The 12,087-nt window shown below is 44.8% G+C and overlaps 1 protein-coding gene across 3 annotated transcripts in view; it reads left to right on the top strand.

Moving 5' to 3' along the window:
* The window catches only part of als2a (alsin Rho guanine nucleotide exchange factor ALS2 a), a 127,877-nt gene that overhangs the window by 58,536 nt on the left and 57,254 nt on the right, over positions 1-12,087 (top strand). For all 3 annotated transcript variants that reach the window (XM_055871888.1, XM_055871887.1, XM_055871889.1), the window contains exons 14-15: positions 10,116-10,278; positions 10,428-10,559. In XM_055871888.1, coding sequence (XP_055727863.1) covers positions 10,116-10,278; positions 10,428-10,559 — 295 coding nt within the window. The remainder of the gene's footprint in view (positions 1-10,115; positions 10,279-10,427; positions 10,560-12,087) is intronic.

Below are 12,087 nucleotides of genomic sequence, written 5' to 3'. Positions count from 1 at the left end.
TCACTGTTTACAAAAATAATATTAACAAATAATAATATGCAATTTAGCATATGGTTTTATCCAAATCCACTTATACTCATGCATACATTTGATGTACATATGGTTCCTGGAATCAAACCCACTATGCTGCCGGTAGCAAGCCCAACGCTCTACCAACTGACCTGTAGAGGACCAGGAACGCATTAAACGTAGTGAGGTTCACGGAGTCCCATACGGGTGTGTTAGCCATTAGGCGTATGAAGACCTGGTCCTCCAGCTGTCGAGGGACTGCATTATCCCCGTTGTCAGCTCCATCACCGCTAGACTGGTGATCAGAGGAACTGGCTGGTGATCAGAGAAACTGGCTGGTGATCAGAGGAACTGGCTGGTGATCAGAGGAACTGACTGGTGATCGGAGGAACTGGCTGGTGGTCGGAGGAACTGGCTGGTGATCGGAGGAACTGGCTGGTGATCGGAGGAACTGGCTGGTGATCAGAGAAACTGGCTGGTGATCGGAGGAACTGGCTGGTGATCAGAGAAACTGGCTGGTGATCGGAGGAACTGGCTGGTGATCGGAGGAACTGACTGGTGATCGGAGGAACTGACTGGTGATCGGAGGAACTGACTGGTGATCGGAGGAACTGGCTGGTGATCGGAGGAACTGGCTGGTGATCGGAGGAACTGGCTGGTGATCGGAGGAACTGACTGGTGATCGGAGGAACTGGCTGGTGATCGGAGGAACTGACTGGTGATCGGAGGAACTGACTGGTGATCGGAGGAGCTGGCTGGTGATCGGAGGAGCTGGCTGGTGATCAGAGGAACTGGCTGGTGGTCGGAGGAACTGGCTGGTGATCAGAGGAACTGGCCATGCACTCCCCATTATTTAACAGGGAAATATATTGGACACAATTTCCTCCGGCGTGGATTGGAAGCACTGCCGATGTTAGTGATGACCTCTTTGTAGATCAGGGTACTGTCTGTAGATCAGGGTACTGTCTGTAGATCAGGGTACTGTCTGTAGATCAGGGTACTGTCTGTAGATCAGGGTACTGTCATGGTTGAATGTTCCTATTCCCGACCACCGTAACCAACAAATATCACCTTTTCTCGTTATTGGCTCTCACTAACTTTGAGCTGGGTTACCATGGCTCCCATTTTCTCCACCGTATTGCGGAGTTTCTCCTTGACACCAACATATTTGAGGGTAGCTTATCCATGTGATGTCTGGCATTCTTTACTTTACTGGTCAATAGAATGAAGGTCCTAAAAAACATCCTCATGCTTTCGTCCAGTCTTCCTCCCCGTTAGTCACAAGTTACAAAAAGTGTTCCCACGCCCAGATAATCACTTCGCTCCCCATCTCCTTCCTCCTCCATGGCCGCCCGATGTACACGTGCGGTGGCCTTAATCAACTGTACCTCATCTTGAGGTAACTCAGCACTGTATACACGTTTCAACATCAACACCTTCAGAAGGTGATATCCCAGCAATGCTACCAAGGTAACCCCTACCAAGGTAACCCCTACCAAGGTAAAACCCCTGCGACCACTAACACTACCCATGATGCATATTTCAAGATACTCCTCATTTGCGCCGTAGTCCAGTTCCATGCTGTTACTCGAGCATCCTTCCTCACTTCTGCTGCTCCTTTCTGTTACTGTCCCTACAGCCACTGCCTGAATCTGTCAGATTCTCCCTACCCGTCTCCCAACTCATACCTGGTTTTCTAGTCACCAACATCTCCAATGACATCCTGTGTTCTGCTACAGTAGTTAACTGTGGATAATACTTCCCTGTGCTCAGGTTAGGTACACGTCTCTCATCCCAAGGTTGATCTACTCCCCCCCCTCACACTTTGTGAACAGCCTCGTTACAGTGTAAACTTTGGGTCCTAACGGTTGAGACGCAGCAACTTTCTGACAGCTTCCTGTTATCGTCACTCGGTCCCAATCTTCTGACACCTTCCTGTTACCGTCACTCGGTCCCAGTCTTCTGACAGCTTCCTGTTATCGTCACTGTGTCCCAGTCTTCTGACAGCTTCCTGTTATCGTCACTCGATCCCAATCTTCTGACAGCTTCTTGTTACCGTCACTCGGTCCCAGTCTTCTGACAGCTTCCTGTTATCGTCACTCGGTCCCAATCTTCTGACAGCTTCCTGTTATCGTCACTCGGTCCCAGTCTTCTGACACCTTCCGGTTACCGTCACTCGGTCCCAGTCTTCTGACACCTTCCTGTTATCGTCACTCGGTCCCAAACTTCTGACAGCTTCCTGTTACCGTCACTCGGTCCCAATCTTCTGACAGCTTCCTGTTACCGTCACTCGGTCCCAATCTTCTGACACCTTCCGGTTGCCGTCACTCGGTCCCAATCTTCTGACAGCTTCCTGTTACCGTCACTCGGTCCTAATCTTCTGACAGCTTCCTGTTACCGTCACTCGGTCCCAATCTTCTGACACCTTCCTGTTACCGTCACTCGATCCCGATCTTCTGACACCTTCCTGTTACCGTCACTCGGTCCCAGTCTTCTGACAGCTTCCGGTTACCGTCACTCGGTCCCAATCTTCTGACAGCTTCCTGTTACCGTCACTGTGTCCCAATCTTCTGACAGCTTCCTGTTATCGTCACTGTGTCCCAGTCTTCTGACAGCTTCCTGTTACCGTCACTCGGTCCCAGTCTTCTGACAGCTTCCTGTTACCGTCACTCGGTCCCAATCTTCTGACATCTTCCTGTTACCGTCACTCGTTCCCAGTCTTCTGACACCTTCCGGTTATCGTCACTGTGTCCCAATCTTCTGACAGCTTCCGGTTACCGTCACTCGGTCCCAATCTCCTGGGAGATATGTGACGTGTTTTCCTGGTGGTTAGAAATGGGGGAGAGATTAGTGGCGTTGGAAGAGTATCCAACCGTACAAAACTCTGAGTCACATGTTTCTTAATCACACTCTGCAGGAGATGTGATGATGTCATTACAGAGAACTTCCCTTCTGGTGAGGTGGCCTCCTGTATACAGGAATCTGTAACTAGTCTTTCTGGTGAGGTGGCCTCCTGTATACAGGGATCTGTAGCTAGTCTTTCTGGTGAGGTGGCCTCCTGTATACAGGGATCTGTAGCTAGTCTTTCTGGTGAGGTGGCTTCCTGTATACAGGGATCTGTAGCTAGTCTTTCTGGTGAGGTGGCCTCCTGTATACAGGAATCTGTAGCTAGTCTTTCTGGTGAAGTGGCTTCCTGTATACAGGAATCTGTAACTAGTCTTTCTGGTGAGGTGGCTTCCTGTATACAGGGATCTGTAGCTAGTCTTTCTGGTGAGGTGGCCTCCTGTATACAGGGATCTGTAGCTAGTCTTCCTAGTGAGGTGGCTTCCTGTATACAGGGATCTGTAGCTAGTCTTTCTGGTGAGGTGGCCTCCTGTATACAGGGATCTGTAGCTAGTCTTTCTGGTGAGGTGGCTTCCTGTATACAGGGATCTGTAGCTAGTCTTTCTGGTGAGGTGGCTTCCTGTATACAGGGATCTGTAGCTAGTCTTTCTGGTGAGCTGGCTTCCTGTATACAGGGATCTGTAGCTCGTCTTTCTGGTGTTATACATTCTTCAACGAACCCCTCACTAAAAGTTGCCAATAGTGTCTGAAATGACAACACCATCTCTGCTACTCCCACCGTGATCTGGGTATGTGCGACGTTCATCTTGACTTCATCGTAGTCTCTATATAATGTACAGTAAGCCGTCCGTCCTTTCGCTATGAGCTATCCCCTGTATCACTATACACAGAGGAGTGGTGTCGTTCCCCAGAGACTCTTACCCACTTCCTTAATTTATTAGCCACACAAATCTCTCCCTCCGTCATATTCCGCTTCCGCTTTCCCAATTCCCTGTAGCGTTAACGCCTTGGTTTTTGGGACTCCGTAGAAAACCCTGATGTCGGGTCCTGCCAGACTCTGCAACTAACACCCTTATGCAAACATTCTGTCTCAAACGCAGGCCTCGTATGTACCTCGCCTCTGGCCACAAATACATTTTGCACATAAATCATTCCATCTAACCCATAACACCGTTAGTCACTTCCTCTAGTCCACATGCTCAAATCAATTCAGTCAGTTTCCAACACAGTACATGCTTCAGTCTTTATTAACCTTTTCTTTTACTATCCCCCCTTTTTCACATTTTATAATAATAATTATTATTGGGGTGGTAGGGTAGCCTAGTGGTTAGAGCGTTGGACTAGTAACCCAAAGGTTGCTAGATCTAAATCCCCGAGCTGACAAGGTACAACTCTGTCGTTCTGCCCCTGAACAAAGCAGTTAACCCACTGTTCCTAGGACCGTCATTGTAAATAAGAATTTGTTCTTAATTTAATTAGTTATTTTTTTGTTTGTTAGGTATAACCACTTCACGGAGAGTAGTGACGTTATTTATAGGCACCTAATAATTTGGTCAGAAGACCTGATGCCTTGTATTAGAACCAATAACGAAGCGTCTGCCAATTTAGTACTGGAGAATACGGTAGGCCTAATATCTTACACTAGTGTGTCACGCTTCAAATATCATTGTTGTTGACGACACACATTACCAAAATGATTCACAGTTGTCTTCCTATTTCCACATAATTGGACACGGTTCCCTGCCCCAATAGGGCATAAACCAACCTCTCTTTATTGATACTGCTAACATACTCAAATCGTGTTCAAACCACTTGAATATCTTCTTGCTTTTCTAACCGTGGATGAGGCTCTCCTCCAGAACTTATGATCCTCCACATTCCCTCCTTTGGACCTTCTCCATGGACTACTTCTCTACAACCTACCGTGCCTGCTCGGGCTTGTCTTCCGGGAGTTACCCTATGCTTACATGAAGCTAGCAGCAACCAACACACTCAGGATTTACCACCCTAGGAATTACCCTCTGCAGGGACTTCCCTACTCGGGCTTATCGTCCGGGAGTTACCCTATGCTTACATGAAGCTAGCAGCAACCAACACACTCGGGATTTACCACCCTAGGAATTACCCTCTGCAGGGACTTCCCTACTCGGGCTTATCTTCCGGGACTTACCATATACCATAAATCTACGAATCGGTCGTAATACAATGGGACTACTGAATAAGCTCAGGCTTTCTAGGTCTGTACCCTATAATTGTTCAGCCTAAGATTCTCATCTCCCCCAATATGTCAGAATGAGGTGTAACGAGGTGTTCCTACACAGAATGAGCGGTAACGAGGTGTTCCTACACAGAATGAGCGGTAACGAGGTGTTCCTACACAGAATGAGCGGTAACGAGGTGTTCCTACACAGAATGAGGTGTAACGAGGTGTTCCTACACAGAATGAGCGGTAACGAGGTGTTCCTACACAGAATGAGGTGTAACGAGGTGTTCCTACACAGAATGAGCGGTAACGAGGTGTTCCTACACAGAATGAGCGGTAACGAGGTGTTCCTACACAGAATGAGGTGTAACGAGGTGTTCCTACACAGAATGAGTGGTAACGAGGTGTTCCTACACAGAATGAGGTGTAGGAACTGTGCCTACCTTGTTTTTTGTGCCGGCTCCTGCTTCACTGGTTTGTAGTCGGACTCTCCAGTACGACTACAAATCGTGGTGAATCCTGTCGACAACGCCAACTGTTCGTTTTTCACTCGGTTTGTCAGAACCTAACGTACAACTAGTCAAAACTCAAACCAAGTTTATTCACCCACTGGGTCAAACAGCGGAAAAAGACAAAGCCATGGTTCCACCAGTACCAGAATTTATTTCTCCTATTAGGGCGGAGTCTCCTCCTTGAACATTTAGACAGCCAATACATCTCTGTTGCTAGGCAGAAAGTTAAGTGATGTGTGTAATAAGACTGTTCCTCCTCACTTCTTCTGACCTGACCTCGGTCCAAATTCCTCACTAATCCACAGCTATTCAACTTTATCAGTGATCGAAACCAAGTGATTGCCTTTTCTCTCAGTAACTTCTCCAGACCTCTACTTCTTATCCGACCCCCATTGACCCCACCGCATACATTCCTCATACATGTAATCATTAACATCTAGTATAGAAAGTATTTAACCTAGCGGCACCACCCCACACCCCCCCCCCACCCCCACTGAAAAGGCAGAGCCGCGAAATTCAAAAAATATATATTTTTTAAATATTTAACTTTCACACAATAAAGTCCAATACAGCTAATGAAAGACACAGATCTTGTGAATCCAGCCAACATGTCCGATTTTTAAAATGTTTTACAGGGAAGACACTATGTAAAGATGTAAATCTATTAGCTAAACACATTAGCATAATCCACCATCTTTTCTTTGTCCACCAACACCAGTAGCTATCACCAATTCGGCTAAACTAAGATATTGATAGCCACTAACCAAGAAAAAAACTCATCAGATGACAGTCTGATAACATATTTATGGTATAGGATAGGTTTTGTTAGAAAAATGTGCATATTTCAGGTAGATGTCATAGTTTACAATTGCACCCACCGTCACAAATGGACTAGAATAACTACATAGAGCAACGTGTTTACCTACTTACTAATCATCAAACATTTCGTAAAAATACACAGCATACACTAATCGAAAGACACAGATCCTGTGAATACAGACAATATTTCAGATTTTCTAAGTGTCTTACAGCGAAAACACACTAAATCGTTATATTAGCATACCACATATGCAAACGTTACCAGAGCATTGATTCTAGCCAAAGAGAGCGATAACGTAAACATCGCCAAATTATATTATTTTTTTCACTAACCTTCTCAGAATTCTTCCGATGACACTCCTGTAACATCATATTACACAATCCATATACAGTTTGTTCGAAAATGTGCATATTTAGCCACCAAAATCATGGTTAGACAATGACAAAAGTAGCTCAGCTGGTCAGAAAATGTCCTGCACCATATTAGACAGTGATCTAGTCTTATACATAAATACTCATAAACTTGACTAAAAAATACAGGGTGGACAGCGATTGATAGACAATTTAATTCTTAATACGATCGCGGAATTACATTTTTTAAATTATCCTTACTTTTCAATACAGTTTGCGCCAAGCGAAGCTACGTCAAACAAGATGGCGTCCTAAGCCATTAACATTTTTCGACAGAAACACGATTTATCATAATAAATTGTTCCAACTTTGAGCTGTTCTTCCATCAGAATCTTGGTCAAAGAATCCTTTCTTGGGTCTAATCGTCTTTTGGTCGAAAGCTGTCCTCTTGCCATGTGGAAATGCCCACTGCGTTCGGCATGAACTGGAAACCTGCCCGGCGCTTCAAAGTGTCTCAGAAATAAATGTCCCAAAATCGCACTAAACGAGTATAAATTGCTATAAAACGGTTTAAATTAACTACCTTATGATGTTTTTAACTCCTATAACGAGTAGAAACATGACCGGAGAAATATTACTCCCTACACTAATGCTTGGAACAAGTGCGGGTCGGTGGCCACCGCGCGCCTGACGCAGCTGGAAAAGAGTTCCTACCTACAGGTTTTTTTGATTTATAGTGGCTGTGATTGGGCAATTGACACCATTCAAATCGTCATCACGTAAAGGCATCCAGGGGAAGACGTAAGCAGTGTCTGTATGCTCATAGCTATAACAGTGGCCTTTAAACTGACTCCAGATCAGGGGCCAAAATGTGTGAAATCTGACTCCATGTCAGGGAAATTGCTGTAGAATGAGTTCTGTTCCACTCAGAGACAAAATTCCAACGCCTATAGAAACTATAGACTGTTTTCTATCCAATAATAGTAATAATATGCATATTGTACGATCAAGAATTTAGTAGGAAGCCGTTTAAAAAATTACACGATTTACATAAATAGTGACAACAGCACCCCCTAGCCTCAACAGGTTAAGCTAGAATCCAACAAAGATAACATTAAGGTTAACACAAGTTATGATTCGATGCGGAAGCTTTTTTGAAAATAAACAGATTAATTGGACCGGCACGGTTGCTAACTACCAGCGCTGTTGCTAACTAGCATAGCTGTCCCATTGTTGCAAATAGTTCTGGGATATTAGAATCCTTTTGTCTTAAACTTTGTCATCTTCAACCTAGCTTTGCTCCTATGATCGTCACAGCCCTAACTCATACAGCATGGATATTCTGAGCTGGGGTGAAAGTACAGTCTGGTAAGGCTTGTCGGCAAAATAAATAGTGGAGGGACGCAGTACCGGTAAAATATTTGCCTATCATCAATGTTCACTTTAAGCCTCCAGGACTGCTGTGCAGAAGAAATATCAGGCAGAGAAGCACGAGATTGAGCTTCACTCAACTTTCTTCACTCAAATTTTCCCCCTTAGTTAAGTCTTTTGTTTCCCTCTACTGTGGGAATTGTGATTGAATCAATGCAATATTAGCTACTTTCAATGCAACATACCAAAACAAAACAAACTATGCAAGATTTAGTATGCAAAACTAATAACTATGCAAGAGATTTTGTTGTAGGCAGAACGCAGAGTAGGATTCTATTGCATTGACACACATGACTCAGCAGTCTATTGCTATATATGGATCTGTGCCATTTACTTTGAACTGGACTGTGTTTACAGCATGAGCGGTCGTGAGTAGAAGAGCTTGTTTTGAGATCAAAGCAAGAGCTGCATGTAGCCAAGCGTGAACATGTTGTTCCTATTCTTTGCTAGTTAGTGAGTTATTATCCCAGTTATAGATCATCTGTAGTCAACAATGGGGGAGCGGTTGCTTCCTACAAGAGCACAAAACTTTGAAAAGTGAGTCAGGTAAAGAGTTTTTTTTGTTGTCTTAAGCCCTGTGTGTTCATTTCTCATGGAATGTAGGCTTACATTGAACACCACATTTTGGGTGCTACTGTAGGCTGAATGATAGAACAGCTATTTACATGTTAAAATGTTCTGGGATGCATTTTCTCCATTGTTTTTGATGGTAGGCCAATCTGGTCGGCCACTCTGATAGGCCACTCTGGTAGGCCTACATTATGATCAAATAACCAGAGTATCCTACTTGGCCACTGTTAAACTGTAACTTAATGTGGGTACAGCCTTATTGCTCACAGTGAATATCAAAATATTTAAAACAGAAATGGCAACCTGAACTCTCTACCACATAAACTCAGCAAAAAAGAAACGACCAACGGGCCCGAGTTACACCAGGAACGCACAATCCCTCCATCAGTGCTCAGACTGTCCCCTATAGGCTGAGAGAGGCTGGACTGAGGGCTTGTAGGCCTGTTGGTAAGGCAGGTCCTCACCAGACATTACCGGCAACAACGTCGCCTACGGGCACAAACCCACCGTCGATGGACCAGACAAGACTGGCAAAGAGTGCTCTTCATTGACGAGTCGCGGTTTTGTCTCACCGGGGGTGATGGTCGGATTCGCATTTATCGTTAAATGAATGAGGGTTACACCGAGGCCTGTACTCTGGAGCGAGATCGATTTGGAGGTGGAGGGTCCGTCATGGTCTGGGGCGGTGTGTCACAGCATCATCGGACTGAGCTTGTCATTGCAGGCAATCTCAACGCTGTGCGTTACAGGGAAGACATCCTCCTCCCTCATGTGGTACCCTTCCTGCAGGCTCATCCTGACATGACCCTCCAGCATGACAATGCCATCAGCCATACTGCTCGTTCTGTGCGTGATTTCCTGCAAGACAGGAATGTCAGTGTTCTGCCAAGGCCAGCGAAGAGCCCGGATCTCAACCCATTGAGCACGTCTGGGACCTGTTGGATCAGAGGGTGAGGTCTAGGGCCATTCCCCCCCAGAAATGTCCGGGAGCTTGCAGGTGCCTTGGTGGAAGAGTGGGGTAACATCTCACAGCAAGAACTGGCAAATCTGGTGCAGTCCATGAGGAGGAGATGCACTGCAGTACTTAATGCAGCTGGTGGCCACACCAGATACTGACTGTTACTTTTGAATTTGACCCCCCCTTTGTTCAGGGACACATTATTCCATTTCTGTTAGTCACATGTCTGTGGAACTTGTTCAGTTTATGTCTCAGTTGTTGAATCTTGTTATGTTCATACAAATATTTACACATAATAAGTTTTTGCTGAAAATAAACGCAGTTGACAGTGAGAGGACGTTACATTTTTTTTTAAGCTGAGTTTTTATAATAGACTACATTCACATTCCTGATACAACTTCCCTTATGTCCTCTCCAGGGAGTGTTTTGGTAAGAAGTTGGAGGTTTTGCGTCAGCTGTCAGAGTCCAGTGAAGACAAGGTTCCTCTGTTTGACCTGTTGGCGATGCTGTTTTATTCTCCTATACAACACATCCATGAGTACGCCCGGCTGCTGCTCAAACTGGCCACCTGTTTCGATGTGGTACGTACATTCCATCTATCAATACTTCTAGCGGGTTCTAAAGTCTTTGTGGGAATTTTGTCACTGTATCTTTCTCTTCGCTTCACTTCTCTTGTCTTCTCAATCAATCGATCACTTACATTTTAAAGCCTTTCTCCTGGTAATCTCAGAGTACAGTGGAATACCAGAGGCTGCAGGAGGGCTGCTCCAGGTATGAGGAACTGTCTCTCAGCCTGAGGAGGAAGAGGAAGGAGGCAGAGACAACGAACCAGTTCTGGAGGACATATTCTGGGAAAACTACTGTGAGTAGAGTGGTCCTGTCACAGATAATACACAATCATAGACTCATTTTGTTGTGGGTCCATTAACTATCAATACATTATTGAGACATCTCCAGTACTATAATGGAAGAGCACTAGCCGTTTTACTGAACGTTGATTTCCGGGGTTCCCGATGAGACTTGGGTGTATGATAATGCAAGACTATAGAACCGTAGACATGTTATTGGTGAATTATCACGAAATATTGAACGATTAAATAAATAAATTATTTAACCTTTTATTTAACTTAGCAAGTCAGTTGAGAACAAATTCTTATTTACAATGACGGCCTAGGAACAGTGGGTTAACTGCCTTGTTCAGGGGCAGAACAACAGATTTTTACCTTGTCAGCTCGGGATTCGATCCAGCAACCTTTCGGTTACTGGCCCTGTCTACTATAGATCTCACTAGGCTACCTGCCGCCCCAACGATCTCTAGCACTAGTTATCCTGTCTGTATATCCCACTAGTTATCCTGTCTGTAGATCCCACTAGTTATCCTGTCTGTAGATCCCACTAGTTATCCTGTCTGTAGATCCCACTAGTTATCCTGTCTGTAGATCCCACTAGTTATCCTGTCTATAGATCCCACTAGTTATCCTGTCTACTATAGATTTCACTAGTTATCCTGTCTATAGATATCACTAGTTATCCTGTCTATAGATCCCACTAGTTATCCTGTCTATAGATCCCACTAGTTATCCTGTCTACTATAGATCCCACTAGTTATCCTGTCTGTAGATCCCACTAGTTATCCTGTCTGTAGATCCCACTAGTTATCCTGTCTGTAGATCCCACTAGTTATCCTGTCTGTAGATCCCACTAGTTATCCTGTCTATAGATCCCACTAGTTATCCTGTCTGTAGATCCCACTAGTTATCCTGTCTGTAGATCCCACTAGTTATCCTGTCTGTAGATCCCACTAGTTAACCTGTCTATAGATTCCACTAGTTATCCTGTCTATAGATCCCACTAGTTATCCTGTCTATAGATCCCACTAGTTATCCTGTCTATAGATCCCACTAGTTATCCTGTCTGTAGATCCCACTAGTTATCCTGTCTGTAGATCCCACTAGTTATCCTGTCTGTAGATCCCACTAGTTATCCTGTCTATAGATATCACTAGTTATCCTGTCTACTATAGATATCACTAGTTATCCTGTCTGTAGATCCCACTAGTTATCCTGTCTATAGATCTAATACTGTTAGCCTGGTCTCAGATGTGTTTCTACTGTGTTTGGTCAACTCTGCTAGTCAGCAGGATGTCCTCCAGAAGCCTCAGTCTGGTGTGTAGAGAATAAGTTACTCTGTAAATACAGTACTACTGTGTTCTCTGCTCTGCTCCCAGGATGTCCTCCGTAAGCCCCAGGCTGCTGTGTAGAGAATAAGTTACTCTGTAAATACAGTACTACTGTGTTCTCTGCTCTGCTCCCAGGATGTCCTCCGTAAGCCCCAGGCTGCTGTGTAGAGAATAAGTTACTCTGTAAATACAGTACTACTGTGTTCTCTGC

This window comes from Salvelinus fontinalis, chromosome 19 (assembly GCF_029448725.1).
Source record: "Salvelinus fontinalis isolate EN_2023a chromosome 19, ASM2944872v1, whole genome shotgun sequence".
NCBI lineage: Eukaryota > Metazoa > Chordata > Actinopteri > Salmoniformes > Salmonidae > Salvelinus > Salvelinus fontinalis.
Note: the sequence above shows the minus strand (reverse complement) of the source record. Positions and strands in the feature narration are given on the sequence as shown.